The following is a 27,391-nucleotide window of genomic DNA, read 5'->3' on the forward strand; positions in this document are numbered from 1 at the left end:
CGATTAGGCGAATCGATAAAGGGATTTGCTTGAAAATTTAATATAGTATACTCGAAAAGATCCTTAAAAAATTAAATTATCAAAATTTCAAAAGAAAATTTAAATATCTCGGAAATACAATAACCAATATCTCTAAAACAAAAAAATTAATAAATAAAAATTATATGTTATATAAATAGTTTCAAGTAAGCTTGAAAATATTTTTAACTGAGTATATTCATTGGTCAATTAGACATTGTTTAATTTCACAACCAATTGTCAGAATTAAAAATGAAAAAAAAAAAAAACTTTTTAAATATACCAGTATATATTGCAATTAAAATTATTTAACCCTTGTATCTTGACCTTAGAAAAAAAAACTAAAACCCATTTATCTAAAATGTAAATAAAATTTTTTTAAAATAAACAAGTTTATAATTAAAATTTATAATAAAAAAAATATGTTTTTTTAAAGACAAAAATAAGATATTTTTTTATTTTCTTACTTCCCAAACAAATAGAAAAAAAAATATTGCATCTATTTTTGTACTTCCTCTTGATATATATGTATTTAAATATAACATCATGACTTTGAGAATTTTTAAGTGTCTAAAATGAATTTGACTTGTTCACTGGTCGTAATCAAATTTCAAAATGCAATGGACATGTGTTATCTCCCTGGAAACACAAAAAATTTCCCTCGATACTTGAAAAATTTGTAAATTCAATAAATCAAATATAAAAAATTGAATAAAAAATAATTAAAATCATTAATTGCATCATTTATGATTGAATATAAAATTAATAAAAAAAAAAATCAAATTTTCATATTGATAAATGAAAAATTTATATATAATATTAAATTACCATTTGAATTTCATTGATTATTTTTTGTTTTACTAGAAAAAAATTAATAGAGGATAGAAAAAGGAAATGAGTAAAGAAAACAAAAAAAAAAAAAAATTCTTGCCCGGTGAGAAAATCGCGTCGCCAGATGCTATACACTGGCATTCGTTTAAAAAATCCTCTAACATATATCGTATAGTTCTCAAAATACTTTAGGATATCCTGCCGGAAAGTGTAGTTTCTCTCACATTCGTATATGATCAAAAAAAATAAATAAATAATTAAAAATATAAATTTTTTAATTTACATTAAATTTTTGCTATTTAAATAATTTTTAAAAAATTATTTTGTGAGTTTCCTTTCGTTTCATTCACTCCAAGCACATGAATAATCAGATAAAATTTTTATATAAATTATTAAGAGAGAAATAAATCCGGTAGCTTTTTTTTTTATTTATTTATTTTCTCCCACTCAAATGGATATATAAAAAAATCATAAAAAATAAATAAGTATAGAAGGAAAAAGAAGAGAAGTATAAAATAAAAAAAAAAAAAAAAAAAAGAGGAGTAAGGTAAAGTGAGGAACGTGGTGTGTGTCTAACTTACTCTTGCAACCAAAGATAGAGAGCAAAAGCTTTGGTCGAACGTTGTTGCACACATCGAGCTGTAGTATTTATCCAGCAATGTATTTACTGTGAGCGGAAATTAGTATAGAAACCAGTCGAACTAGTCTCAAGACTTGGTACAACCAACCAAGCTAGCCATTGAGGGCATTGTTTAATAAATTTTTATCATTCGAGAAGAATCTTTCAACAAGAATCTCTTCAAAAAATCAAATACTTTTTTACTATTTTTATCCTTTTTTTAAATACCATTAAACTGTTATTTTTTTTATCAAAGTTATGTTTATTATAAACTAAATATTCAAACAAAAATCTCTAAATGAGATAAGAAATAAAAATTTCTATTTAGTGATCTATATGTGAGTAATGGAAAACATAAATTTGTGGTGTTAGAAATTTTAATTTTTACTATCAAATTTCGAAATAATGAAGTGACAATTTCTAGTGTAATTATTATAATTAATTTTTTTTTTTAATTATTCATCTTTAGTACATTGTTAACGTCTAAAAATTTTTGGATTTACATCATGACTGGAATAATATTATTCAAGACATCGTAAGTATTTTTTAGCACTATTTAAAAAAAAAAAAATCAAATATAATTTGAGATGAAATATTTATTTTTATCTATGTGTTTATTTTTATTTTATTTATATATTCACATATTAATATAGATATACACTTGAAGTTTATATTACACATTATGAATAATAATAATAACAATAAATAAATAATATATAAAAAATAATTCATACACCAAAAATGTAAATACGACATGCGTAAAATTTAAAATTACTATATGATGGAGAAATCGTTTTTATTAACATACACAATAAATAAATATGGTAACATCGACATAGATAATCAATAAAAAAACAATAATAATAAATAAATAAAAATTTGCATATTTCATTGACAAATAAAAACGAAAAATAAACAAATTAAATTTCGAAAAAAAAAACGACAATTTCTATAGAGAAAAAAATTTAAAATAGAAACGAAATTTTTGTTAGATTAATTTGCATGTTACATCGGTTGATTGGCAATATATGTAAATAAACATTTGAATTTAAAATTGCCAAATAAAAATTAAAATAAGAAATATTTCTTGCAAATAATAACGATAGAAATTTAAAAATCGAAATTCATGCAGAGAAAAAAAAAGGAAAAGAAATGAGAAATGCTTGTTGGATAAATTTACATGTTACATTGTAACATCAAGTAATTAAATATATATATATATATGAAGATATTAATATATGTAATAATGATAAAATATATTTTTATATTTATTGTAAATGATTATGGTATGTATAAAAGGTGTATGAATTTAATGCTCAATCACAGAGCGTAACGGTGCTACGTGAGACACGTAATAACATATAAAGGCGAAAACGGCTTAAAAACACATCAACAAATTTAATTAATGTATATATATTTGTTATATATATATATATGTATATTATATAGTAATGATCATGATGATGATGATAATGGTGACGTAGACCGGATTACGATTAATGTGCGCGGATGTAATTACATTATAACGTAAATTTAATTTATTTACCGGAAGTTTTAAAACGTCAATATTAAAAATTTTTAAAAATCAAATTGCATTAATTAATTGCTAATTATTATCATCTATATTATTTTTTTTTTTTTAATTATTAATATGCTTTAATTATATTGATTTATTTAATTCATAAAAAAACGCAATATTAATCATTTTTTTTTCATTTATTTTTTAGTTTTAATGTAAAATTAATTATAAATATATTTTAATTTAATGTTTAATAATTTTTTTTAAATATTATTTAATTTTGTGTAATAAGGTGATGCTGAGAAGCTATAAATTAATATCCAGGCTGTTGACAGTCTGCCTGGTATTATTATTAATATGTCAATATACAAATCAACATCCAATATGTAAACCAAGTCATGAATATTGGTCATCAGAATTATCATCATGTATTAATTGTACAAAATGTGCACCTGAATTTACAATAAGTCCATGTGCTATTGATAAAAATTCAGTATGTGGACCATTATCAGCACTGGAACTTGACTGGTCATTTTTAAAAAATCGTAGAAAAACAAATAATATTAATTTACAATTAAATGATGATAATAATCATCCAGAGAGTCTTAAAAAAAATTATAATGATAATTTAAGTCATAGTAGTATTAATAATGATTATAGTCAATTTGATGATTTACAAAAACTTCAAGTAAGTTTATTATTTTTAATTATATATTTAAATTATACCTGTATATTTGTATTTTTTTTTAAATTTATTTTTTTTTTCTTTTGGTTTATTAGATATTACCGGAAGTACCAAATGACCGTCAAATTGACGATTCATATTATTTGCCATGGGATTGGCAAACAAGTGTTTTAGTACTTGCTGTTATTGCTTGCATTATATTTTTTATGGTTGCCGGATGTTCAGCATTGATATATGTACGTCAATGGCGTCAAATGAAACGAAATTTTGAGCCAGGTAATATAAAAAAAAAAAAAAAATATACAATAAGTCAATAAAATTAAAATTCTTGGTATTAAAATAATCAAGATATTTAGGCTCGTTAAATTGCGGCATATTTAAAAGCTCAATGAATTTCTTGGATTTTAAATCTGAAGATGCAAGACGATAAAAAAAAAATTATTCATTAGAGGGCCGATCACGGTTTATCCTTCAGCTGAGTGTCCGGATATGCCGCATCACGTTCATCAAATACTATACCTCTTAAAACTATTTATTTATATTCATTTAAACTTTTAATTGCAATATTTAAATATTATCATAATTGCCATAAAATATTTCGATTAAAAGTAAAATTTTTCAGTGCAAAAATAGAAAAATCATTTACAGTTTAAAGTGATAGAAATTCAAGTAGAAAAAAAAATAATATAATAAAAATATCATCATCAACAAGTCCATGCGAAATTTTAATAAATAATTTTGTTTTTTTTTTTTTCATTTGAATATACATTGTGACATGGACATCCCGTTGTAAAATCAAATAAATAATTCAGTTATAATCAGTTCATACAAATAAATTGTGTACACGTGGATTAAAAATAAAAAAAATAAATAAACAGTTACCAAATTCAAATGCATTATCACGTTTATCATATAAAAAAAAAAAAAAGAAATTTCGTGGGAAATAAATTTGCAAGGTATATAATAAAAAAACATGCGCGAATTTTAAATATTCGAGAATTGACCAAGCCAATATATACTCAAAATAAAAATAAATATATTTATGTACACTTTGAGCGTGTATACAACAACGTGACATTTAGCCAAGACAAGTCAATATATTTTATTAGCCTTATCCTGAATGATGTATTTATGGAGGTAAACATCAGCTACATTTGTTGCGATAAATTTTAAATTTTTTTTTTATTTGTTTAATCGTTGTTTGTTATTTTTTATATAATCAATAGACCATTGTTTAAAATATTTTTTTATTTATTTTTTTTTATTAAACAATATGTAGTTTTAATTTATTTAATGAATTATTAATTTATTGTTTTTATTGATCAGTCAACGCATACAATTGACATTAAATTCTTGAGTTTATTTTTGCTGCTTTTTTTTTTTACATTTAAATATTTAATTGTTATAATTAATCGCATGTAATTTTTTTTTTTTATTCAATTTAAATTTTTAAACAATGGCAATAATTGTACGTGTATTTTTTCATAGCTGGGTTTTTTTTATTTATTTATTTTTTTGATAGAAAAAAAAAGGTTTTAATTTGATGGAAAAAAAAAGCTCGAGTTAACGTTTCGAAATTATATTTCTAAGAGAAAAAAAAATTATTTAATACCAAGAATGTATATGTGAATAGAGTAATTAATGAAAAAAAAATAATTAAATTTTATTGCAGCTGGTCTTGAGGAGATATCAGCTCGACTGAATTTAATGGTCAAAGCTGAACTTGCTGAGTTGAGTGCTGGTGCACCAATGAGTCCTGGTGACCCTGAGACAAGGTGCCAATATCTTGAAAAATTATTAGGTAAATAAAATATTATTTATTTAGATTCATTGTGTATATGTAAATAAAAAAAATAAAAATATTTACACACAGTGAAACTCGTTGAATGAATTCCCTCAACGAAAGCTTGAAACGGTTACGCGCAATTCGTGATTTGAATTAAAATATTAAGTGTAATTTATTATTGTGCGAAATGAAATGTATATAGAGACTGTTTTACGTGGCGGTATATGCCTCTATAATTATTATCTTTTTATCTTTATTTTTTTTTAATTTGTTTTTATTATTCTCCCTTATATTTTCATCAACTTCAAGCTCTCACATATCATGCCGACTTTCATTCATCAATTTACATCTTACCACATTTAAAAAATTATTTTTTTTTAACTTAAATAATAGCTTGTTATAAATTAACAATAAATATTATAATTATTCAAAAATATATATTTGAAAAAATTATTTTAAATAAACACTTGACATAAATGTTTATGTAATTTAAATTTTTACATTTTTAAAATGTTTTATTTATCAATTAAAAAATATATTAAATATTGAAATTTTTATAAATAATAATTGCATGTAGTTATTGTGTTTATTTAAAATTATTTGATCAAATATTGAATAATACTTTGTTTATTTTAAAATAAAAGGAATTTGAAAAAATTATAAATTTATCAATTTAAATATTTTTTATTAGCAATAATAATTTAAACTATATCCTCAATTATATGTGATATTTTTTGATGATTATAATACGCCCTTTTAACTATTTGTCGACAGACAGGAAACGAGAGACACCCGTGTTAGCTGGATGGCCGGAAACAGGGGGAAACCTGTATATTGAAGCGGGAGAAACACCCAAGACATCAAGAAATAAACGAGCACAGATTGCTCAAATTCATCGTAATATTGAGAGTATTCTCAGTCACAAAAATATTCAAGAATAAATAAAATAATAATTATATTATATTTTTAAATTTTATATCATAATTATTAATTAATTAATTAACAAGAAATTATATGCCAAACTTGTTAATTTTATTTTTCATTTTTGAACAACAAAATCTTCATGATTTTTTCATTAAAATCAATACTATGATTTTTGTTGTTTCAATATATTAAAAATGTAAATCTTTTTTTTTTTTTTTTTTTAATCATATATAAACAGTATGTAGTTATTATAAAATAATATTTTTTTTTTTGACTCAAATTGCCACATGAAAATATACATAAGTACCAATATTGTAATATAATGAAAAAAAAAAAAGAAAAAAAGAAAGAAGTAATTAATTAATAAAATAAGATATATTTATAAGGTAACTCGTGTAATTGTTTTTTTTTTTATTATAATATACATAAATTGTTTTTAAAATTATTATTTAGCTTGTACCCATTACACCCTAGTAACAACAACAATTATTTTATTAAATATATATTTATTTATTTTTGTTTTTTTTTTTATAGGCAAATGTATACGTGGGCAGGGTGTGCACCTAAGGCTTTTTATTATTTTCTAAATATTATTAATTAATATATATATTTGCAAGAGAAAATTCATCATATTTCTGGTAAATTATAAATCATTTTTTTAACAATATAATTTTTCTTTGTAAACGTCATCACAGTGTAGATCGTTTTACCCTACTCAAACAATCCGGGCATGTTTTTTTTTTTAAATCAAACAATGGTCCATAAATTGTTTTAATTATAATTTTTTTTTTTTATCATCTCAGGCACTTGTTGCTATTTTATTTAACACAAAAATATGATGAATGACCTGATAAGTCATGTAAAGGTTTCTAAAAAGACTCAATTATTAAGGTCACTGAATTTTTATAATTGTTTTTCTTTTATCCTATTGTTTATTATAACATTCTAAAATTTTAATTCATTTATTCTATCACGTTATTTAAAGTTCTGAGTGCCAAAAATAGTGGACAAACGATCCTGCATTAAAAAATAAAATAGTGTTTTTTCTTTTCTTTATAATATATTATAATTAATCTACCGAAATTACTTGTACTAGTTTTTTTTTTTTTTTTTAATTTTTTTCTTTTCGATTTATGTCTACTTGTATTTTTTGTTTTTTGTTAATATTTTCTGGAATGCAAGATACAATAAATTACTTAATTAATAAATAAAATTTTTAACATTAAATATACATAATTGTTATGAAATTATGAACAATTAACACAGGTGTCAAATATTATTTATAAATTCTGTGATGAAAATTATTGTGTATATAAATTTGCTTTAATTTTTAAAATAAAATTTACACGTTTTATTTATAATTTTAGCGTGAATATTTTGTGTAAACATATATATTTTTTTTGTTTAATATTATTTCACGCGTTAATTTTTTTTTTTAATACTCTTTTGTACAAATATTTATATATAAAATATCATAATAATGACGTTTACCCAGTTGATTTCCATTTATGCCAACAATTTTTTTTGTAATTTTTCTACAAGCCTTGCTAAAATTTATATTATCAATCGTGATCAATTTAAAAAAATACAATCAGCCATGGGCACTTTGTTTTTGTAAATTTATAACTTTCATGATTATTCTTCAAGAAAAAAAAAAATAAAATGTAAAATCTTAATTGTAAAAATTAACGAAAATATTGCAAATAAAAGTACTATAATGTAATTTAATAATTGACTTGCCATATCAATTATCATCACTTTTGTCTAATAAAATAAAATATGCTCCGAAATAAAAGAAAAAAAAAAAAAAAACCAAACGAAAGTACATGTGCATTACCAAGTAATAATTTAAAAGATAAATATTATTTAATTTTTTTTCTTTTCATTTTGATCAGTTGTAAAAACTAATTAGAGCTTGGAATATTCTGTGTGAAGCCCTCTGTGGACGGATCATAATTAATGAAAATTTACGGTGAAATAATCACGATGGACAATTGTGTATGTGAATGTTGGCAATAATTAAATTTTAGTATTATTTTTTTTCTATCAAAAAGGCACAATATTCAAACAGCAATAAGCTGCGCTCAATGATATTAAAGTGTTAAAAAATAATCAATTATTTTTTTTTTGTTCACTGATGACTTTTGCTCAATAAATGCGAATTAAATTGATACAAATTACAGCATTGTTCACCACAAATATTACATTTCCAAGGATTACTATCACTGTGACAACCCTTGTGTAAAAAATACAATGTCTGATCGGGAAATGTTATTCTGCAATATGTACATTGTAAACCACTTGTACGAGGATCCGGCCTCGTTGATGTTGCTGGTTCACCACGTAAATTACCCGTTACAATACCATTTGTATTATTATTACAATTATTACTATTACTATTATTATTATTATTACTAGTGTTTGTTAATTTACGTCGTAAATCATCACGAAGTAAAGATTTTAATGGTGATACCTTAATTAATGATGGTAACAAATGATTGCTTGATGTTGCTGAATTATCTTCATGACCATTACTATTTGGTTCTTGTTTTATTGGTATTAATGATATTGATGGTGTTATTGAATCCTCATTGCCACCAATACTAAAATTTAAAAGGATTATTTAAAAAATTATACTATTATTTTATTATTTTTTTAATTTTAATTACCGATGAATTGTTGTACTGTTTATTGGCAATTGATGATGACTACTACTTGGTGCATTACTATTGCTATCAGTACTTTGTGGTGAATTTGGATCATCACCATTTAATTGTACTGGACTTGAATTACGTTGTCCGTCATTATGTTCAGTATATGGTATTGATATTTCAACATGTGGTGTTAAAAAATGCATTGGTGGTGTTGCATTATCAGCTGAACGATTACCAGTACTATCACCACTGTCTGATAATGTTGCTGATGGCATTGCTTCACCTGATGTACAACTATTTATCAATGATGTTGAACTATTTGGTCCTGGATTATCAAGATCTATTCCATGTCTAAATAAATTATTTAATTTAAATTAATTAATTATTTAAAATACAATTTATGATGAAAAATTTTGTTACCTATTAAAAAAATGTAATCTTAAACATTTCATTGTTGCTGCACGATAGTTACATAGTGGACATGATTTAACCATATCATGTTGACCAACATGTTCATTTTGAAAGTGTGCCCTCATTGCAATTTGTCTTTGAAAACCTCGATTACAAATTGGACAATGATATGGCAATGTTTTTGAATGAGTTGTAAAATGTTCAGCAAGATGATCTTTACGAAAAAATCTTTTTTGACATACTCGACATTCATATGGCTTAACACCAGTATGTCGCATCTGTTGATGATTAAAATAAACAATTATTATTTATATTTTTTTAAAAAATATGATTATTTTACCTTGTGACGTCGCATATTTGCACCATTTGAAAATTTCATATTACAAACATCACATTCAAACATTTTTCTATGTGAACGATGTCCAGATTGACTATCATCAGCATCATTATAATTATCGTTATTTTCCATACCTTCAGTACTTTCACGACCTTCAATATTTGATGTACATTTTTCTTGATGTGTACAAAATGCTGTTTTATTCATTGTTTCATAATTATCACATTTATCACATCTATAAATTGACAATTTAGATTATTAATTATTGAAGTTTATATTTGTTTTTTGATAATAACCTGAATACAGAACTAGCTCCATCACCACTGTCATAATTTGTATTAAGTCCAGTATCGTTATCAGGATCATGTGTTTCGTCCTCTTTATTATTTGATGATTCACCAGGTTCAATTTTTGCTGAGGAATTTGAGTCGACCTCGTTATCCCCACTTCCACCATCAACTTCAACATCAGGCATTATTTTGTCCCTCTAACTATCTTTTGGTTCCCTCATTTACTCTACATTGGAAAATACATGTTAAATAAAATAATATAAACACTATCCAACACTCACACACACACTATGATTTTTTTTTTTTTTTTAAATGTTATTCGATATTGCAGTAATAAAATATATATAGGCTATATAAATATATAATAAATAAGTAACCTCACTTGTCGAAGGAAAGTCAATGTACGTCACTTAAAAATTATTTCGAAACGCCATGCTCCAAATAAAAAATAAAAAAAAACACCTCAATGTATTTGGAGCACATATACTTGCAAATCAGATCACGGGATATATGTATATTTTTATTTTTTATTGTTATTATATTGTGTAAATAATTTGTATTATTATTCCATAAATAAAATACAAAAAAAAAAAAAAAAAAGAAAGTATTGTTGTTACGAAATTATCATTTTTTTTTTTTTCGATTAAATTAAATTTATTTATTTATTGATAAAAAAAATTATAAATAAATTTGACTTTTGTTTATTTATAAATTGAATGTGCTATTTTTTTTTGTAAATATTATGGCAAATTGTTGATCACTCAGTTGTTGTTGTTATTGTTGACTTAACTAGAAATAATATTTCTATAAAAAAATTAAGATAAAAAAAAAAATGGATAAATGTTTGTTTGAAACTTTGAAAGTCAGGTATTTAAGAGTTTACTTGTCAGAGCAAGGTGCAATGTATACAGGGGGTATTACCCAATCCTGTGAAGATTACGGCATAGAAACACCTGGTGGGTAAGATCGCAATGCCAGAGTGCATTACACTTTGTCCCAGTTTTCTACTAAAAAACCATCACGAATGACGTAGCTTTTCGCGGCTTTTCTCTCCCGTAAATAATAATAATAATAATAATTGTACTAATTAATTGTTATTGTTTTTTGATTATTTTGTTTTTAATATAATTAGTCAATTTTATTTTTTTATTTTTTTTATTTAATGACACAATCAAAGACACAATAATACTTACGTACATTTACTTGAGCTGTTACACAGATAAATAATTCATTCCAAAGCCTGATTAATTTGTATTTTTTTTTTTTTGTATATTAAATCGTAACACTCCCCAATCACCTCATTCCAGAGACACCTCTTTTTTAACACAATTGTCAACGCATCCTTTCGTTTTATTATTATTTTTTTTGTCTTTCTCCTTTTAGCTTAATTATTTATTGTTTTTTTTATTCCTTTTTTCTTCTTTTTTGTTCTTTTTTCAACACTGGACACACATACACACACACACCATAAATAAAATGTAACGGAAGTTGAAGGAAAAGTAGAATTTTTTTTTTTATTTTATATTTTCCGCCATTTTTATAAATGGCGGTTGATATTAAAAAAGCGCGCTAATTTTTAAAACTTGAACAAGTAAAAATATAAATAAATTTTGGATTAAAAGATTTTTTTTTTTATTTATATATAATTTGGTATGTCAGGAATTGTTGATGTTATATTTTTTGAATAATCAGAAATGAGTTCAGCTGTATCACGCTGTTAAAAAAAATAATAATTAAATTATAAAAAAAAATATTGTAAAATAATTATTTGTAGAAAATAAATATTATACCCTGAGACTTGGATTTTTGATAATTGTTACTTCTTGAGCTTCAACAAATCCACTGATAGCTGGATGTTCAGCAGCTGCATCATGATGAAAAACCTAGTGTCCATAAAAATATTAATTTTAACAAATTTTAATTAAATAAAAATGAATTATTTAGTATTATTATTACTGATTTTTTATTATTTGTATGATCCTTTTTTTTTTCACGTTCATTAATAGCATGATTAAGTGCAGCTTGTTCAACATGTGTCATAATAACAAGCCTTGGATCCATAGCAATCCAATTACACCGAACAATTTGATCAATTTTCCATCTTTTATTACAATCAGGAAGTAACATATTTGTAACAACTTTTTTAACTTGTTCACTTAATGTATCAATAATTTTTCTTCTAAATTTCCATCGACAATTAGTTTGTAATTCATATAGTTTTTTTAAATTTGTTTCATCAAATGGCATTGCTTTATTTAGCATTATATAAAGTATAACACCAAGTGACCAAGTGTCTGATAATTTTGGATTATATGGTGAACCACGAAGTATTTCTGGTGCTGCATACATCAATGATCCACAAAATGTATCACTCAATATTTTTTTACCTCTTGCATCAACAACATAACGTGAAAATCCAAAGTCTGTTATTATGACATTTAAATGTTCAGTTATCAATACATTTTCACATTTAATATCACGATGAGCAATATCAAGTTCATGAAGATACTGTAAACCTTTTAAATAATAAACTTTTTAATATAAAAATTATTTATTTGTTATTTTTTATAAATACCTAGAGCTAATTGACGAAACCAAATTCTCGATTGTGTCTCACTTATTGGACCATGTTTTAAATTATAATCAAGAAGATTTCCCTTTTCAGCAAATCTCATGAAAATAAAATATCTTGCACGTCTTTTAAATATACTATGTACATGAATTAAATATGGATGTTTTAATTGTTCCAAAATATTTAATTCTCTTGGTAAAAATTTTTTAACAAAATCTTTTGGGGCTTTTGTTGTATCAACAATTTTACATGCAAGTTTTACCTCACGTTCAGAATCATTATCTGGTCTGTATTTAGCTAAATAAACCTACTTAAATTATTAAATAATAATTAAATATTTCTAAATTAATTACTAAAAATTTACCTTGGCAAATGATCCTTCACCAAGTTTTTCTAATACTTTATAACCACGTGCTTGAAATACTTTTTCTTCTGATGGGCTTTGATTGATTTCTAGCTGCGACATATGACATCGTTAAAATAAATAAATTTTTATATATAATTAAATAATAAATAACAAATAATTTTAATCAACTAATTTTGTTGCATATTTTAACGAAATAAATCAAGAAAAAAAAAATAGTAAAATTGGTTAAAAAACAAATGAATTGTATTTTTGAATTTAAAATAATAATAGTAATGAAATTTATAAAAAATTTATAATGTCTATGCATATATGAAAAAATTGATTGGTTTAATTAATTCATGATTGATTTAATTAAACTGAAATATCCTATATTTATCTCACCCTCGATTGAACATTAAAGATAACGAGTTAAACTCGTGTGTTGGGTTTTTAAATCGATACTTGCACGTAGGAATACGTTATTGCAAATTGAAAAAAGATAAAAAAAGAAAAAGTTATAATGGTCAGTTTGATGTGAGACTTCTACGTTGCTTGATTTTATATTTTTTTCATGATGATGATTGAAAATACAGACGAGTTACCAGGTCATCTTATAATCAGTAATGTAAATTGTATTTTTTCATTTGACTTATTAATAATTTTTTTAACTAATACAACAAGTAATTATATTTAAATTGTTTTACATTTTTAAATAATTCATATCAGGTTGAAAAGATTATCAGAAATCGATGGCAAACAATAAAAAACACAACAAGATATGGCTGGTTAACATCGTACTATCAGTGTTCACAAATAAATTTAATAAATGCAGAATCACTTGTTAATCTTGCTATTAAAGTTGGTAATGATAATTGTAATATTGTCGTTAAACAAATTAAACAAATAACAAGTGATGTACATCCAAATAAAATACCAATTATCGCTGAGGCATTACTATCAGAAATGTACACAATGATTCTCATTGAGTAAGTCAATAAATAACAATATTATATTACAATTAAATATTCTAATTAATTTCTTTTTATAAAAAAATAGACAGAGGTCAAAAAAATCAACTTGGACAAGTGAAAAAATTCAAGCCAAAGAACCAAGTGTCTTTACAATTTCAAGCAGTATATTTTGAAAAAAAAATTAATATAAATTTTTACATCATTGTTGATTAAATATTTCAATATTTATAATTATTTAAACACACTTGATTAATGTTAAAAAGAAAATATATATAATATATTTTTTTTAGGCACTCATGATTTATGAATTAACAATTTATAATTCAAATATTTAATTAATAAAAAAAAAAAAAATCATTTTGCCTGTAATTTATATGCTAGAATGCAATTATAATATATTGTCGCGCACTTGATTATAATAATGGTAACTTGTTAATAATTATTTATCGTCGTAATACATGATTCTTTGTTTTATTTATTTTTTCAATCAACAAATATTCCTGGTCCCCATATTGTTTTAAATTTTTTTCATATTTATTCTCTTTTTTTTTTTCAACAATATTTATCCAGTTTTATTTTAAACAAATATTTCTGTTATTTTTTTTCATATGCATCCAATGATTCTTCTGTGTTCTACAACTTCTAAATCTGAAATATTAAATTTTTTTTTTTTACAATTAAAATGATCATTAATAATTGTTATATATTTTTTTTTGTTTTGTTTTTGAAATGACGTTTATGAACTAGTTATGGCTTTAATGATTTGTTATTTAATAAATATAAATTAATCATTAAAAGCTGGTAAAAAAAGCTAAAATACATTAAGCTCAATTTGTTTTTTGATGAATTGAAATTTCTAAAACAATATTAAATCTAATTTTAAATGATATTAATGGTTTTTTTTTGTTTATCGCATTATTTGTGCTATATGGCATCGTTAGTCGGTTAGATTAACACATGTTAATTGCTATTAATAAAACCCATGACACTTGTTGTTATTTAACAATTGTTAAACTGAATTTAAATTAGGACTGCCAGGTGTTGATGAGGTTGTTGATGGTGTACCTGGTGGTGATGATTCTAGTGGACAAACTAAGTTTGCATAGTCAATTTCATTTTTGCTTTTTTTACGTTTTAAGGTAAATTGTGATTTCTTTGGTGCCTGTTGTTAAAAATAAAATAAAAATTATATTAAAATATTTAAAAAATAAATAATATTATATATTGATAAATAATAAATTTACTTTTAGACGAGCAGTAAGTGTCAATGGAACAAATCCAAATGTATTTTCTGATTCTCTTTTGTGTTGTACAACTTCTCTGCCAAGAATTTGATTAAAATGTGTCGTTAAATGTCGTCGAAGAAGTGTTTTTGATGGTGGAATACTCAATAAAGTTGCAAGTAATTCAGAAGTAAATCTACCATCATGTATCATAAGTCCACCATGAACACCAGATCCTCTCATATTGGGTGCATACTCAGCTAAATCAACAACTCTCAGCCATTCCATTACTCGATGATTTGTCCACATGGCAACATTACTACCATCAGCTCCATCACCATTTGCTGAACGACGTTCTAAATTATCAAATTCAAAATTTAATTCACGAAGTATTTGTATACCACGACGTAAACTGACTGCATGAAGAAGAGCAGTTACTCCAAGACTCATTAAATCATCTGTTGTTAATCTATGAAGAACACGTCCATCAATTTTTGCATTATGAAATGATTCTTTATGCTGTGGAAGACCAATGTCATCAAGCCAACGTAAAACTGCTCCATTATCCATCTTTAAAATTATTAAATAAATTTTATTTTTTACCTTTATAATTATTTTATTAAACAACAAATTATTCAACTACCTTTTCTGATCCTAAAAATCCAACTCCATTACATCTTTCACATTCAATAGCATAAAGCATTTTTTTTCTATGTAAAGTATTTTTAATATCAAGCTCTTTTTCAATTTGATGATTTGTTGATTCAAGAAGTTTTTTTCCAGTTGCACCCCAACGTCTTAGCTCTGGTGCATATGACTCAAGTCCCAATCTACCAAGCCATTCTTCAATTTCTTCCATTGATAATTCACTCAATGATTTTGGTGGAATAACTTTTTCAGGTATTTCTCTCTCATTTATCACTATCCTTTCTTCTTCAGCTAAACATGAAAATAAAATTAATCAAGAAAATGAATTTATCATTAACACAATTAGTCAATTAAATTCAACATGCAATTAAACTTGAAAAAATAACCAGGCGTTGTTATTACATTCTGGTATTAAAATTAATTATTTAATTGCAAACGAATAAATGATATTATTTGAAGAATATATGTAAATTATTTTTTGAAATGGGAATATAAAAAAAAAAAGCCAGACAAGATGCCAGTAGGTTGCAGAAAACTTTACGTGTTGTGAACCTAGTACTGGTGCCGATAGGCATCTTGCTGAAGATCCCCTGACAGCCAATGGAACCGTTGTTTGTGCATCTACATAAGACATTTGTTGATGATGAAAAACCTTACCAAATGCAACAGCTCTTTTTGTTGTTGTTGTTGTTGTTGGTGGTCTTGGTAAACTGCAATATTGTCCAGCATGTCTACTGAATTTTTCTCCCTATTTAATACCAAAATTTAATTGTCAATTAATTGATTATAAATTAATTAAATATATATATAATTTTTTAAATTACATTATTTATCGTTGATGCATTGTGTAATGCTACATTTTCATGTTCTAAACTTGCTTGTCGTAATTTCATTTCAGAAAGTGTTGTTAAAAGTTCAAGTTTTTGAGTTTCCAAAGCACTTCTTGCTAGTACTTCCTTTTGTATAACTTCTTCCATTTGTCTCATTGTGTCTTTTTTATCTTGTAATAAATTTTCAAGTTCAATTATTTTACTTGATTGTGCTTCAACTTGTTCTGATAGTACAGATATTTCCATATGTAAACCAGCTCTTTCATTTTCCAATTTTCTTAAACGTTCCTGTAATCAAATTACAAGCCAACAAATTAAAAACGCTGCTTGATAAATAAAAACAGATAAATGATTAATAAACAAGGTTTATAATAAATTAATAAGAACACAATATTTATTATTTGTTTTTATTATCTTAAAAAATATAAGCGGGATGTCTCTCTTTTATTTTTATGATGACACAAATGAATAAAAAAATACCTCAGTGTTATTATTATTGCAGTAATTAACATGAGGATTACTGCCATAGTGACACTGAAATTGTTGCAATGAACAATAATGAGGAAGACCAACAGAACGTGGTTGTTGTTGTTGTTCTCTGTCACAATAAAGTAAATCACTTTGTGATCTTGCACGTTGATCACGATCACTTCTATTTCTCAATCTACGTCTTCGTCTATCAAGTGAACCACCATTGCATTTATTACCAACTGCATTATTACTATTATTGATATTAATATTTTTTGAATTTTTCGAAATTTCTTTAATTGATTTATTTTGTGATTGTTGAATTACATGACGATGATCATGTGAATAATTTTCACAAATTGAACGACATGATTCTCTGAGAAAATAGAAAAAATAAAATTAATTTAAAAATAAATTTACTAAATGGAAATTATTTAAAAATATATTTTTATATTTATACCCAAGTTGGAGTAATGGTGCCAAGAGAGCAGCATTTGAAGAAGCTGAACAAATATTAGGAACATTTCTTTGAAGCTGTATTGATCTAGCGTAGCCCAGTAAACACGTCTGTTGATGAAAAAGTTTTTTTTTTAAAATGATTTTGATAGACAGATTTGATGAATATTTGATTGATAAAAATAAAAAACCTGGCATAGACAGCCTTGAGATCTACAAGCATCATGATGATTACCAGATGGATTTATAAAATCACCACCACTACATCTGTGCCTATGTTTACCAGAATAATCTTGTCCTTGTTCTGTTGATGTTGATGATGATTCTGTTGAATCATACACCTCTGAAGGCGTCCATCGACAATCCCAAGGTTTAACTGTTGATGCTGAATTTGATGTGTCTGACATGGAATCTAAATTAATACATTAATAAGAAAAAATAAATATATCATAATATTTTTATTTGAGAAAAATAAAACCAACAAAACCTTTTGAAATACTTTTATTTTCTTCTTCTATAATTGGATCAAGATCTTGTCTTTTTCCACATCCATTGGTCCAGCTGTTATCTTCCATTTTAAATAATTTTAATTATTATTAACTTTTCACTATCACTTTTGATTAAATAAATTTTTTTTCCACAATCACTTTAACACATTTAATAAATAAAACACATTACTTAAAATATTATTTTAAAAAAAGATAAGTAAATCTTTTATCATCACTTTGTTGAATAATAAATAAAAAAATTTGTGGTAAACCGGCTTTTTAGAAATACAAATAAATCAACTTGGCAATTTGCCAATATAAAAAGAAAAAAAATAAAATAAAACAAACAAAGCCCAGGTGGAATAAATCAAATATTCGTTGAAGAAAAAATATATATTTTTTTTGATGACAATAGTTTATTAAAATTACGATCAAATTAACTAGGAGCAGGTCGTACAAATGTCGAGACTTTGAGGACGATCACGCGTCTCAGACTAAATATCTAAAATTAAACATGAAAAAATCATCGAGTTTTGTGTGTGTGTTATAAATAGACACATTAGCTATGTTGAACTCGGTTAAGATGAGTTTATCAACGCTGGGGACGATTTGTACATTTTTTTTCAAGAATAAAAGCCAAAACAAGAAGAAACGAAAAAAAAATAAATGAAACATATTTTACATGACCAAGTGGTTAAAGTTAAAGTTTCCTAAATTTAGAAAAAAATTCAAATGCACTATCAGCATTAACACATTTACTAAATAACAAAGAATTCTTAATTCGAAAAATTTTTTTCGATTGTGAATTTTTTAATTAATACAATTTTAAAATACTCAAAAACTTTCAAGAATTTTTTTTACATTTATTATTTTTAATTGGACTAAAAATCATCCTCATAAATTAAATAAAAATTTAAATTTATAGGAAAAAAATATTATCATGTTGATAAACAAACTGATGGAATTATTATTTTTTTTATTCATTACTATTAGATTGAAATAAATTGCTTCCTACAATTCAATAAATTGACCTTAATTAGAACAAACTTCTCAATATCGAATAATTTTATCAAACAGAAAATAATTTATTTTAAAAAAATTTGACATTGATAAAATAATCAATAGCAAAGGTAAAAAAAAAAAAGCTCTACTTCCGATGATGGTATTGAATATTTAATTAAAATTATCAACGAGATTGAAAATGTAATTACATTGATAACAAAAAAAGGAAACTTTTGTTGAAAAAAAAAAAGTTGATGGAATGATTAATTTCTTCCTGATAATATTATTATAAAATAAAAATAAAAGAAACTTACCGGTTGCATCCATTGCAGTAAAATATCGATTGACGTTGCATCTGGAGGTGGTGGTAAGGATGATGATGTTGATGAATTTTTAATAGCAGCAATAAGTATTTTTGTTGCATCTTTGATTGAATCTTTTGAATCTGTTGATCCACCTTCTGGTGCTTCAGCACATGCACCTAAATACAATTTTAAAAATTCATTGAGCTAAATAAATGAGCAAATAAAAAATTATAATTACCAGATAATATTCCGTCCATTTGAAGCAATGCAGCCTCCAGCATTTTACTTGCCTCTGTTGAATTTGTGGCAAGGAATGTCGTTGATTCGCCTCTCTCAGTTGAATTGTCTACCTCACCTTTTCCCATTGCAAGTATCTGAAATTAAAAAAAGATAAAAATATTATTTATTGCATGAAAAATCATTAATTATTTAGGTCAAATTTTTTTTTCATATATTTTAATGCCCCTCCCAATTATTATTAATTATAATTTGTCAAAAAAAAACATACTCATGGACCACATGATTTACGTGATTTTATTTACAAAATATAAAGACAATTGTATATGATTATTTTATCTAGTTGTATAGTTGATTAATCAACAGGTAATTGTGTGATGAAAAAAAACCCCACCCCATTTTATCCCCCACGCCATTTTCAGATATCAATTGACACTTGTTGCACATGTTATTTTGGATTTCAAAAAAGAAATTATTTTTATGTAATTGATCCTTACCTTAAGACATTTGATAATTGTTTTTGTTTTTTTTTTTTTTTCAATGAAACTCCAGGGGATGATGTGAAGCCGGTCAGAAAAATAATAAAAAAATGTCACTTTTTTTTATGTTTAATTATTTAAAAAAACAAATTGGGTTATGTTTTTTAATTTAAGTTGATAAATTAATAAAAAAATGAACTGTTGGATCAATTGAGTAATTGATAATAAACACAAATTAATTATTAATAATAATGTAAATATTTTTGTTGTTGTTTTTACGAAATTATCGACATCGAGTTACTTAATAATTACGTAAAAAAATATTTATTATCCACTTGTATCGTCAACAAATTGGCCAATTTGTTTTATTATTTTTTTATTCGAGATTGTTGTTAATATTGATGATAAACAAAAGCATATGTTAAAAAAAAATGGCGACACTTGTTTACATTTTTTTTTATTCACAAACTTATGTGAAATAAAAAGTTAAATTTCTTTAGGAAAATTAATTTATTATGAAATTTTTTAACATATAACACGTGATTTATATTATAAAAAAAAATAATTTATTTCGCTGTTATCAATGGCATTATTATTGTCATTTGTCATCTATTTTTTTTTTTTTTTTTTGACATATAATCATCATTGCCAACCTTGAAAGATTAAAAGTTAAAAAAAAATTTATTTATTTATTTCTTTTGTATTTTTGAACAATGATTAATTACGTTTCTAAATTTTTTTTATTATTCAATAATTTTATTTATAATATTGTTTATATTTATTGATAAATATTTCTACTCTTTTTTTTTTAATTTAAAATTCAAATTAGTTCAAATTGAGATTGGTAGTATGGCGGTATCTCTAGACATTTTTTACGTTCAATCATTGGCTCAAATTTAAACTGGGGAAAATGGCTTTTTGTTCTAGATTTTATTTTAATTAAAAAGAACACTTCATGAATAATCCATTAATTGTATAAAATAAACAATTAAAAAATGAAAATTAATTACCAATTTTCATATAAAAATACTTTTTCTCTTTGCCAAATTCTTGATCCAACAGAATTGTTGATATAAATTTGAAATTATCCTTCGATTTTAGTTGGTCAATTATCTTTCAGGATCATGCAATTGGTAAAATAACAACAGCCAATAAAACAGCAGACATAAAACAAAAGCCAGCTACCAATAGAATAGCTTGCCAAAATTGTCGTTAGCTAATTTTTGTCACAGAATGGCGTCGTGTGTTGTGTCTGGACCTGGCAGAATCAACAATTGTCTCATCGTAAATTATAATTAAAATTTTTCAATTTTCACAACAATCGTTTATAAAAAAGTTCAAGTTAATTTAAATTGTTTGACAATAATAGTGAAGTGTAAAAATAAATACTCCAGATCATCAACAAACTGACTGGTAAAATAATTAACAATTTATCAAAACATGACGTCATTGTATCCGTCTGTTTTTTCATTGAACCAATTTTTTTTTTGGTTTAATAAATCAAAATAAAGTACGTCTAACAAACCCATTTATATTTTTATATTTTCTAAACAGGTTGAAGCTGTTTCTAATCAATTAAACATGATGAAAATCGTAGCATCAATATAGACGATTTATGAAAAAATAATTTCTCCAGCTTCAAGCTCATTTAGGTAAGTTAATCAATTTCTAAACGACTCAAAATTAATTGAAAAAAAAAAGTAAAAGAGAAACAAACAAAACAGGTTCAATAACGATATAAAAAAAAAAGTATAAATAAGAGTCTACCGTCAAGGGAAAATATCCACCGTTGCAATAAATTATGCATAGGTAAACAAAATCGACAGAAAAAAAAAAAAAATGTAACATAGGTTCAAAACCACCATACGACAGGCTATTAAATATGTTAAAGAAAAAAATAAGGAATTTATTTACAAGATATAAAAATCAGCCTAAATTCAAATAAATTTAAAATTTTTTAAAAAACCATATGGATTGATCCACCCATTTACAGTTTTTCAAAAATGATCATAGTGATGGTCTACGCCACGCCTAGCTTACCCCATGACGAAAAATATTTAAAAAAAAAATACATATCTTTCTGATGGTCCAATGCGTTATTTTCGGTATCTAAAAAGTTTTGCTTCCTTCAGTTTCTCTCCTTACTCCGCCCAGAATATTTCTAATTACAGGCCGCTCGTTATTCTTTATTTTAGACAAGAAAAAAAAATATAAAAATCAACTGTCGACGATTTTAAAACTTGTAAATTCATAAAAAAAAAAAATTATATAATCTTTAAGAAAAATTATCGACTTTTTATGAGTAACCCTGCTGACTCTATGACTCTAGTTTACGATTTTTTTTTTTTGATCCAGGGAGCGTGTTCATAGTTTTGTTTTTTTTTTTTTTTTTTAAATATATCCCTTTTTTTAAACCTTTCAACATGATGATATTTTTATATATACAAATAATATATTTATATATAATTCAAATGGTAACGCCTATTGATCAAAATATATTGATTGGTACCATTTGATAATATTGATCATTCTGATGAGCATTTATTGGCTACCAAGTTAATGAGATATGATTGATGTCTAAAATAGTATAAATAATTTAAAAAAATTTTAAATAACTTGAAAAATATTAAATTAGTTGATAATGTAGTGCATGAAAATTAGGTGATGATGATAAAATAACAATGAAATATAATTTTTTCGCTAACAAGATTTGTAATTAAATATATAACGGTTATTATGTGTATAAATTTTATTGTTATTTGGCATGATTATATATTTTTTTTTCATGTATTAGTTTTAAGAAGGTAGTCTTGTTAATCAAGTTGGTTTATTCCAAAGAAATACAGTATTAAAGCTGAATGACGAAGTAGCCGAGGCGGAGCACGGTCATCCTTGATGATGATGGGGGGATTGTTCAATTTCATATACCTAAAATACTCATTTGCCATTTGCCAACCAACCCACCACTATATCTGATGGAAAAAAAAAAAGTTTAATTATCATTATTAAATATTTTTTTTTTTTTCCTTCTTTTTTATTAATCATTTGTTTTGATGGTTAACAAGTTTTTTTTTATTGTGGTTTAAATGAAGATCTCGTTACCTTCGACTTTTGAATTATGACAATCAACAGATTCATGTTTACCTTATATAGTACTAAGTACTTTTTTTTTTTTTTTTTCTTTTTATTATTCTCTTGATCATCATCATCATCATCTTGTGTATTTTATATTTTAAACTTTGAAAAATTCATTTATTCAACGTGATTCTTGTAAGATGTATATCGAATAAAGTTAAAAGTTTTTTTATTCACATTTTATGTCAAAGAAAAAAACAATTTATACACAAGAGTATCTTGTGCTTGTCACCAGTTTTGAGATACACAATATATGCAAAATGTGTCTATTTTTTTTGAAACTATTAAACTGGGACATCTCAAAAAACTTTTAAATATTTTCATTCATTTTTTGTTGTGGAAAAAAAAAATTGAGTGAAGTATATATACGTATTTTTTTAACGGTAAATTTCAAGTTATTTGGAGTAAAATTATTATTTATAATTAGTGAAAATATACTTAATGATTGAAGACTCGAGAATATTATGTCAGGTCATTAAACTATTATTTATATTTAAAAAAATAAAATACATTTGTGTCGTAAAAAAAATTGAAAAGAATATTCAGTATATATTTGAAGTTAAGATAAATATTGAGGATCAAAAGAGGAATAAAAAAAAGGATCTTTAGTAAATTTTAAAAAAATAATTCATTTTATATTATTTTAGCCTCTGGGTATTTTAAAAAATCCTTCAATGTAGCATGTCATCATCCAGTTGGTTTGTTGCTTGAGGTTCGCACGATTGGGACGATTGGTTCTGTTTTTTTTTTTTTTTTATTTCTCTTAAAAATTCTCAAAGACATTTAGTAGCCTCCTCGTTTTCTCAATATAAAAAAAAAAAAATTAAAAAAACAACAAGTATATATAAGAAACGTGAGGATGGAAATAGAAAAAAAACATAAAAAAAAAAAAAAGGTCCGTTGGGAACGCGATGTAGAACCCCGTTAGCTTAGCTAGCTACTTTTTTTTTTTTTTCTATTTTTTAAATGTGTGGGTTTAAATGTAAAAATGTATGTTGGTTTATATGTGCTCATTGAAAATACCAAAAAGTCATTCTCACAATAATTGATCCCCCTGCTTCACAGGGGTTTTTTTTATATATAAAATTTTAAAATACTTGAGGGCTGTTTAAATGTTTTTCACGTGTTGCTGTGAATTTGTTGGCCATGTTATCTATTGAATGCACTTAAGCCTTTAAAAAAATAAACAAATAAATGATCTATTAATTATGTAAATATCTTTTTTGCAATTATTTATTTGTTTTTTTTTTTTTTTTTTTTAACAATTTTGTTGGTATTTGTATTGATGAAGAAGAAAAAACATTTAACAAATAATTTATAATCAATTTGAAGAAGCTACATTGTTTATATACTAAATAATTATTTAAAAAATAAATAAAAAAATGAATAATGATCAACAGTAGTGTATAATTATATACTATAAACGATGAGTAATAAATTTTTTTTATATTTTTTTTTATTCAATTCTTTATATACGGGTCATTAGAAAGATTCGTATTTTTTTATATGTCAAATTTGAACATAATTCAAAGGCGTTTGAATTTTTCTATCTATTTTTTTTTATATTAAAATTTTTTTTTAACAAGATTTTTATAAATTAGGGTATACTTAAGCATATTGAGTCATCAGATAATTATTGTTTTAAATTTTATCCATATAGAGAAAATAATATAAATTCTCCAAGTTTTATAATTGTTTTTTTTTATTTTTATATAATTAAAAAATTCAATTAGACAAGTTGATTATTATTGAGAGTATTTTATAATGATAATAGTATTATAATTTATTTATTTACTTATCAATGCAAGCAAGCGATTAAATTTTTTTAAAATTTTATTATTAAATTTATTTTTAAAACAATTGATAAAGTTAAATTATAATAGGGCACTTTGTGATTTGATATGTTTTTTTTTCGAGAAAATAAAAGATAAATAGAAACACGTGTATATTTAGTTTCCGGTCGTCGCCTCGTTATCGCCAACACTGCAACTTAACTACACTAACAATCTTTCTCATGAAATAGAGTAAAAAAAAAAAATTAAATTAGAAAAAATAAAAAATATAAAAAAAAAAAAGCGTTCGTTTAACTACCGAAATTGTTAACGTCCACTGGTTTCTCTTGTTACATTTATCTTTTTATATTTTTTATTCTCTTTTTCATTTCTTCAACTCTTTATTTTATTTTATTTGACTTTGGTCATTTGTTATATTATGTAGTAGATCTTCTTCTCTTCCCGTAACCACCGAATCACCTTCTGATAAATCGATCTCGTTATGTCATTCATCATTCAATCCTCACAGATTAAATTGAAAGAGAATGATGATAAAATAAATACATATTAAAATGTAAATTAAAAATGAAAAAAAATAAATAATTTTCTTCAACTAAAATTAACTTGAATATTCATCTTAAAACCAGTCATGTGCAATGACGATAAGAATCATTGGTTTGAAAAATAAAATAAATAAAAATTACATCAAACAGGTGGTGAATAATTTCCTTTATCAACAATTTACCTTTTTTTTTTTTTTTCAACAGACATTAGCAATTATCACTTGATACCACACCCCCATCAAACAGTAAATAAGCTTGCTTTTTTTTCTAGAATTCTGTCTAGTTCGTTTGACTAGAGTACACACCCCAAAGGCATAATTTAAATTTCCCTGAAAAAAAAAAAAAGTAAAATAACAAAAAGGGGCAGTAAAAGAATGAAAAAAAAAAAAATATATAGCAATATAAAAGCATCCCTCTCGATGGAAGACAAATGAATTTTAACGGTTGGGTTCCATTCTAGTTTTCTTCAACCAGGTATACCATATTTGAACCTTGGTCGTTCTACATATGCAACTGTTGCGGCATTTTGTTCAAAGATTTTTCGGTTCCTTTATACGTGATATTAATATTTTCATTTATATTTTAACGCACAACTATGTAAACGAAACTACAAATGCAACTGCGATAAGAAAAATAATATAAAAATAGTGTTGAAATAGTTAAAAATGTGTGAACCCATGACTCCAACTGATTAAGTGTTGAGTAAAGAATATCTAACATGCGACATTTATTATAAAATAATTTTTTTTTTTTCTTATGGAAAATAGCTATAATCCCCAACATGATTTCCACATGTCGTAAATGATTCAGTCCAAGGGGGAAATTTTTTTTTACGTCTGACAGGAAATTTTGAGTTGTCTGGCGCGGGTTTTTTTTTTTTTTTTCTCTATACTTTTGAGGAGCCCAAGGGGAAGGACGACATCCTGATGAAAATTGCTGAATAACAGTGATGGTTCTAAACTCTAAAGGAAGTCCGACAATCTAGTTTAAACTTTGAAAAGATATATATAATAATAATGAAAAATTGTACAGTGATACTTTTAGATAGAAATCGTATAAGTAAAAAATAATAATGCTCATTGGTATAAGAGTTTTCTTGAACTTGAAACATATATAGATCTTGAGAATTGATCAAAATCCAACATGATGAAACAGAAGTATTTATTTTCTATATAATGTCTTTTTTCATGAATTTTTTTTTGTTATCATTTGATGTATTTATACCCACAACTGAATAAGAATTTATATATATCATTATTTTTTTGAACAACTTTGTAATACCTTATATGATAAATTTGTAAAACCGGAAAAGAATCTTGTCTTTATATGTCAATTTGTCTTGTGTATGTAACTTTTTTGTTTTATATTTTATAATAATTTGTGTTTTTTAATAATATATTTTTATATGAATATGAAAATATATCATTTATATAAATCAATCAAATCTTATGTAATGTTGACTTAATATTTGATAATATGATATAAATACCGATTAAGAATCTTATGTATTATATTCATTAGTTGATATTAATATATTTTGTTTATTTATATAATTAATGATAAAATGTTAATATTTAAAAATAATATATTTAATTTATTATATATTAATTAATTTATAATATGATGTAATATTAAATATATTGATTTAAAAATTAGATACAATTAAGTTAATATCATGAATTAAATTATTATTTTGTGTTAAATTTTCATCAATGTATTGAAACGTAAGTTGATGTTAAAATATATTTTAGATATTCGTTTAAATATAAAGATATAAATTAATATATCTCATCATTATTGTAGTTGTATATAATATATATTG

General features: G+C 24.3%; 5 protein-coding genes across 16 annotated transcripts; 2 read left to right on the forward strand and 3 right to left on the reverse strand.

Moving 5' to 3' along the window:
• Positions 1–1,388: 1,388 nt before the first annotated feature.
• LOC122855505 (tumor necrosis factor receptor superfamily member wengen-like) lies at positions 1,389–7,316 on the forward strand. Its single transcript, XM_044156924.1, has 5 exons — positions 1,389–2,003; positions 3,280–3,675; positions 3,768–3,948; positions 5,345–5,473; positions 6,233–7,316. The coding sequence occupies exons 2-5, from the start codon at positions 3,283–3,285 to the stop codon at positions 6,397–6,399; spliced, it is 870 nt and encodes a 289-aa protein (XP_044012859.1). The 5' UTR covers positions 1,389–2,003; positions 3,280–3,282; the 3' UTR covers positions 6,400–7,316.
• A 1,024-nt stretch (positions 7,317–8,340) lies between these two features.
• Positions 8,341–11,546, reverse strand: LOC122855504 (zinc finger protein ztf-16-like). 5 transcript variants are annotated; one of them, XM_044156920.1, is made up of 6 exons: positions 11,268–11,546; positions 10,081–10,300; positions 9,788–10,019; positions 9,457–9,725; positions 9,052–9,387; positions 8,341–8,985 (listed from the first exon to the last, which is right to left on the reverse strand). In XM_044156920.1, the coding sequence occupies exons 2-6, from the start codon at positions 10,257–10,259 to the stop codon at positions 8,514–8,516; spliced, it is 1,488 nt and encodes a 495-aa protein (XP_044012855.1). In that variant the 5' UTR covers positions 10,260–10,300; positions 11,268–11,546; the 3' UTR covers positions 8,341–8,513. The 5 variants fall into 5 exon arrangements, with proteins under 5 accessions (XP_044012855.1, XP_044012854.1, XP_044012857.1 ...); XM_044156919.1 differs by having other exon boundaries at positions 11,272–11,544; XM_044156922.1 differs by lacking the exon at positions 11,268–11,546 and adding an exon at positions 10,996–11,196.
• A 164-nt stretch (positions 11,547–11,710) lies between these two features.
• On the reverse strand, positions 11,711–13,254 carry LOC122854025 (testis-specific serine/threonine-protein kinase 1-like). Its single transcript, XM_044154438.1, has 5 exons — positions 13,011–13,254; positions 12,650–12,953; positions 12,031–12,590; positions 11,865–11,957; positions 11,711–11,788 (listed from the first exon to the last, which is right to left on the reverse strand). Exons 1-5 carry the CDS (start codon positions 13,110–13,112, stop codon positions 11,711–11,713), a joined length of 1,137 nt encoding a protein of 378 aa, XP_044010373.1. The 5' UTR covers positions 13,113–13,254.
• A 77-nt stretch (positions 13,255–13,331) lies between these two features.
• LOC122855507 lies at positions 13,332–14,136 on the forward strand. Its single transcript, XM_044156934.1, has 3 exons — positions 13,332–13,617; positions 13,719–13,978; positions 14,049–14,136. The coding sequence occupies exons 1-3, from the start codon at positions 13,564–13,566 to the stop codon at positions 14,134–14,136; spliced, it is 402 nt and encodes a 133-aa protein (XP_044012869.1). The 5' UTR covers positions 13,332–13,563.
• A 369-nt stretch (positions 14,137–14,505) lies between these two features.
• LOC122855506 (liprin-beta-1-like) lies at positions 14,506–20,697 on the reverse strand. Of its 8 annotated transcripts, none has more exons than XM_044156928.1 (10): positions 18,076–18,774; positions 17,780–18,000; positions 17,593–17,699; positions 17,145–17,508; positions 16,659–16,952; positions 16,492–16,582; positions 15,830–16,125; positions 15,208–15,756; positions 15,029–15,125; positions 14,506–14,611 (listed from the first exon to the last, which is right to left on the reverse strand). In XM_044156928.1, the coding sequence occupies exons 1-10, from the start codon at positions 18,161–18,163 to the stop codon at positions 14,568–14,570; spliced, it is 2,151 nt and encodes a 716-aa protein (XP_044012863.1). In that variant the 5' UTR covers positions 18,164–18,774; the 3' UTR covers positions 14,506–14,567. The 8 variants fall into 8 exon arrangements, with proteins under 8 accessions (XP_044012863.1, XP_044012861.1, XP_044012868.1 ...); XM_044156926.1 differs by having other exon boundaries at positions 16,387–16,582; XM_044156933.1 differs by lacking the exons at positions 17,145–17,508; positions 17,593–17,699; positions 17,780–18,000; positions 18,076–18,774 and adding exons at positions 19,393–19,559; positions 19,622–19,757; positions 20,118–20,697.
• Positions 20,698–27,391: the final 6,694 nt, after the last annotated feature.

The sequence above is a fragment of the Aphidius gifuensis genome, linkage group LG4 (assembly GCF_014905175.1).
Source record: "Aphidius gifuensis isolate YNYX2018 linkage group LG4, ASM1490517v1, whole genome shotgun sequence".
NCBI lineage: Eukaryota > Metazoa > Arthropoda > Insecta > Hymenoptera > Braconidae > Aphidius > Aphidius gifuensis.

What these genes read in the sequence shown, in the direction of transcription:
- LOC122855505 (XM_044156924.1), top strand. Translation starts at nt 3,283, where the DNA reads ATGCTGAGAAGCTATAAATTAATATCCAGGCTGTTGACAGTCTGCCTG. An exon ending in ATGATTTACAAAAACTTCAA is followed by an intron (nt 3,676 to 3,767) that starts GTAAGTTTATTA and finishes TTGGTTTATTAG; the next exon opens with ATATTACCGGAAGTACCAAA. An exon ending in ATATCTTGAAAAATTATTAG is followed by an intron (nt 5,474 to 6,232) that starts GTAAATAAAATA and finishes ATTTGTCGACAG; the next exon opens with ACAGGAAACGAGAGACACCC.
- LOC122855504 (XM_044156920.1), bottom strand. Translation starts at nt 10,259, where the DNA reads ATGCCTGATGTTGAAGTTGATGGTGGAAGTGGGGATAACGAGGTCGAC. An exon ending in AGATTACATTTTTTTAATAG is followed by an intron (nt 9,388 to 9,456) that starts GTAACAAAATTT and finishes TAATTTATTTAG; the next exon opens with ACATGGAATAGATCTTGATA. An exon ending in AACAGTACAACAATTCATCG is followed by an intron (nt 8,986 to 9,051) that starts GTAATTAAAATT and finishes TTTAAATTTTAG; the next exon opens with TATTGGTGGCAATGAGGATT.
- LOC122854025 (XM_044154438.1), bottom strand. Translation starts at nt 13,112, where the DNA reads ATGTCGCAGCTAGAAATCAATCAAAGCCCATCAGAAGAAAAAGTATTT. An exon ending in GTTTCGTCAATTAGCTCTAG is followed by an intron (nt 12,591 to 12,649) that starts GTATTTATAAAA and finishes ATTATTTAAAAG; the next exon opens with GTTTACAGTATCTTCATGAA. An exon ending in TCAAAAATCCAAGTCTCAGG is followed by an intron (nt 11,789 to 11,864) that starts GTATAATATTTA and finishes TTTTTTTAACAG; the next exon opens with CGTGATACAGCTGAACTCAT.
- LOC122855507 (XM_044156934.1), top strand. Translation starts at nt 13,564, where the DNA reads ATGATGATGATTGAAAATACAGACGAGTTACCAGGTCATCTTATAATC. An exon ending in GTCATCTTATAATCAGTAAT is followed by an intron (nt 13,618 to 13,718) that starts GTAAATTGTATT and finishes AATTCATATCAG; the next exon opens with GTTGAAAAGATTATCAGAAA. An exon ending in TACACAATGATTCTCATTGA is followed by an intron (nt 13,979 to 14,048) that starts GTAAGTCAATAA and finishes ATAAAAAAATAG; the next exon opens with ACAGAGGTCAAAAAAATCAA.
- LOC122855506 (XM_044156925.1), bottom strand. Translation starts at nt 18,163, where the DNA reads ATGGAAGATAACAGCTGGACCAATGGATGTGGAAAAAGACAAGATCTT. An exon ending in AAATAAAAGTATTTCAAAAG is followed by an intron (nt 18,001 to 18,075) that starts GTTTTGTTGGTT and finishes GTATTAATTTAG; the next exon opens with ATTCCATGTCAGACACATCA. An exon ending in GATTTTTAGGATCAGAAAAG is followed by an intron (nt 15,757 to 15,829) that starts GTAGTTGAATAA and finishes ATAATTTTAAAG; the next exon opens with ATGGATAATGGAGCAGTTTT.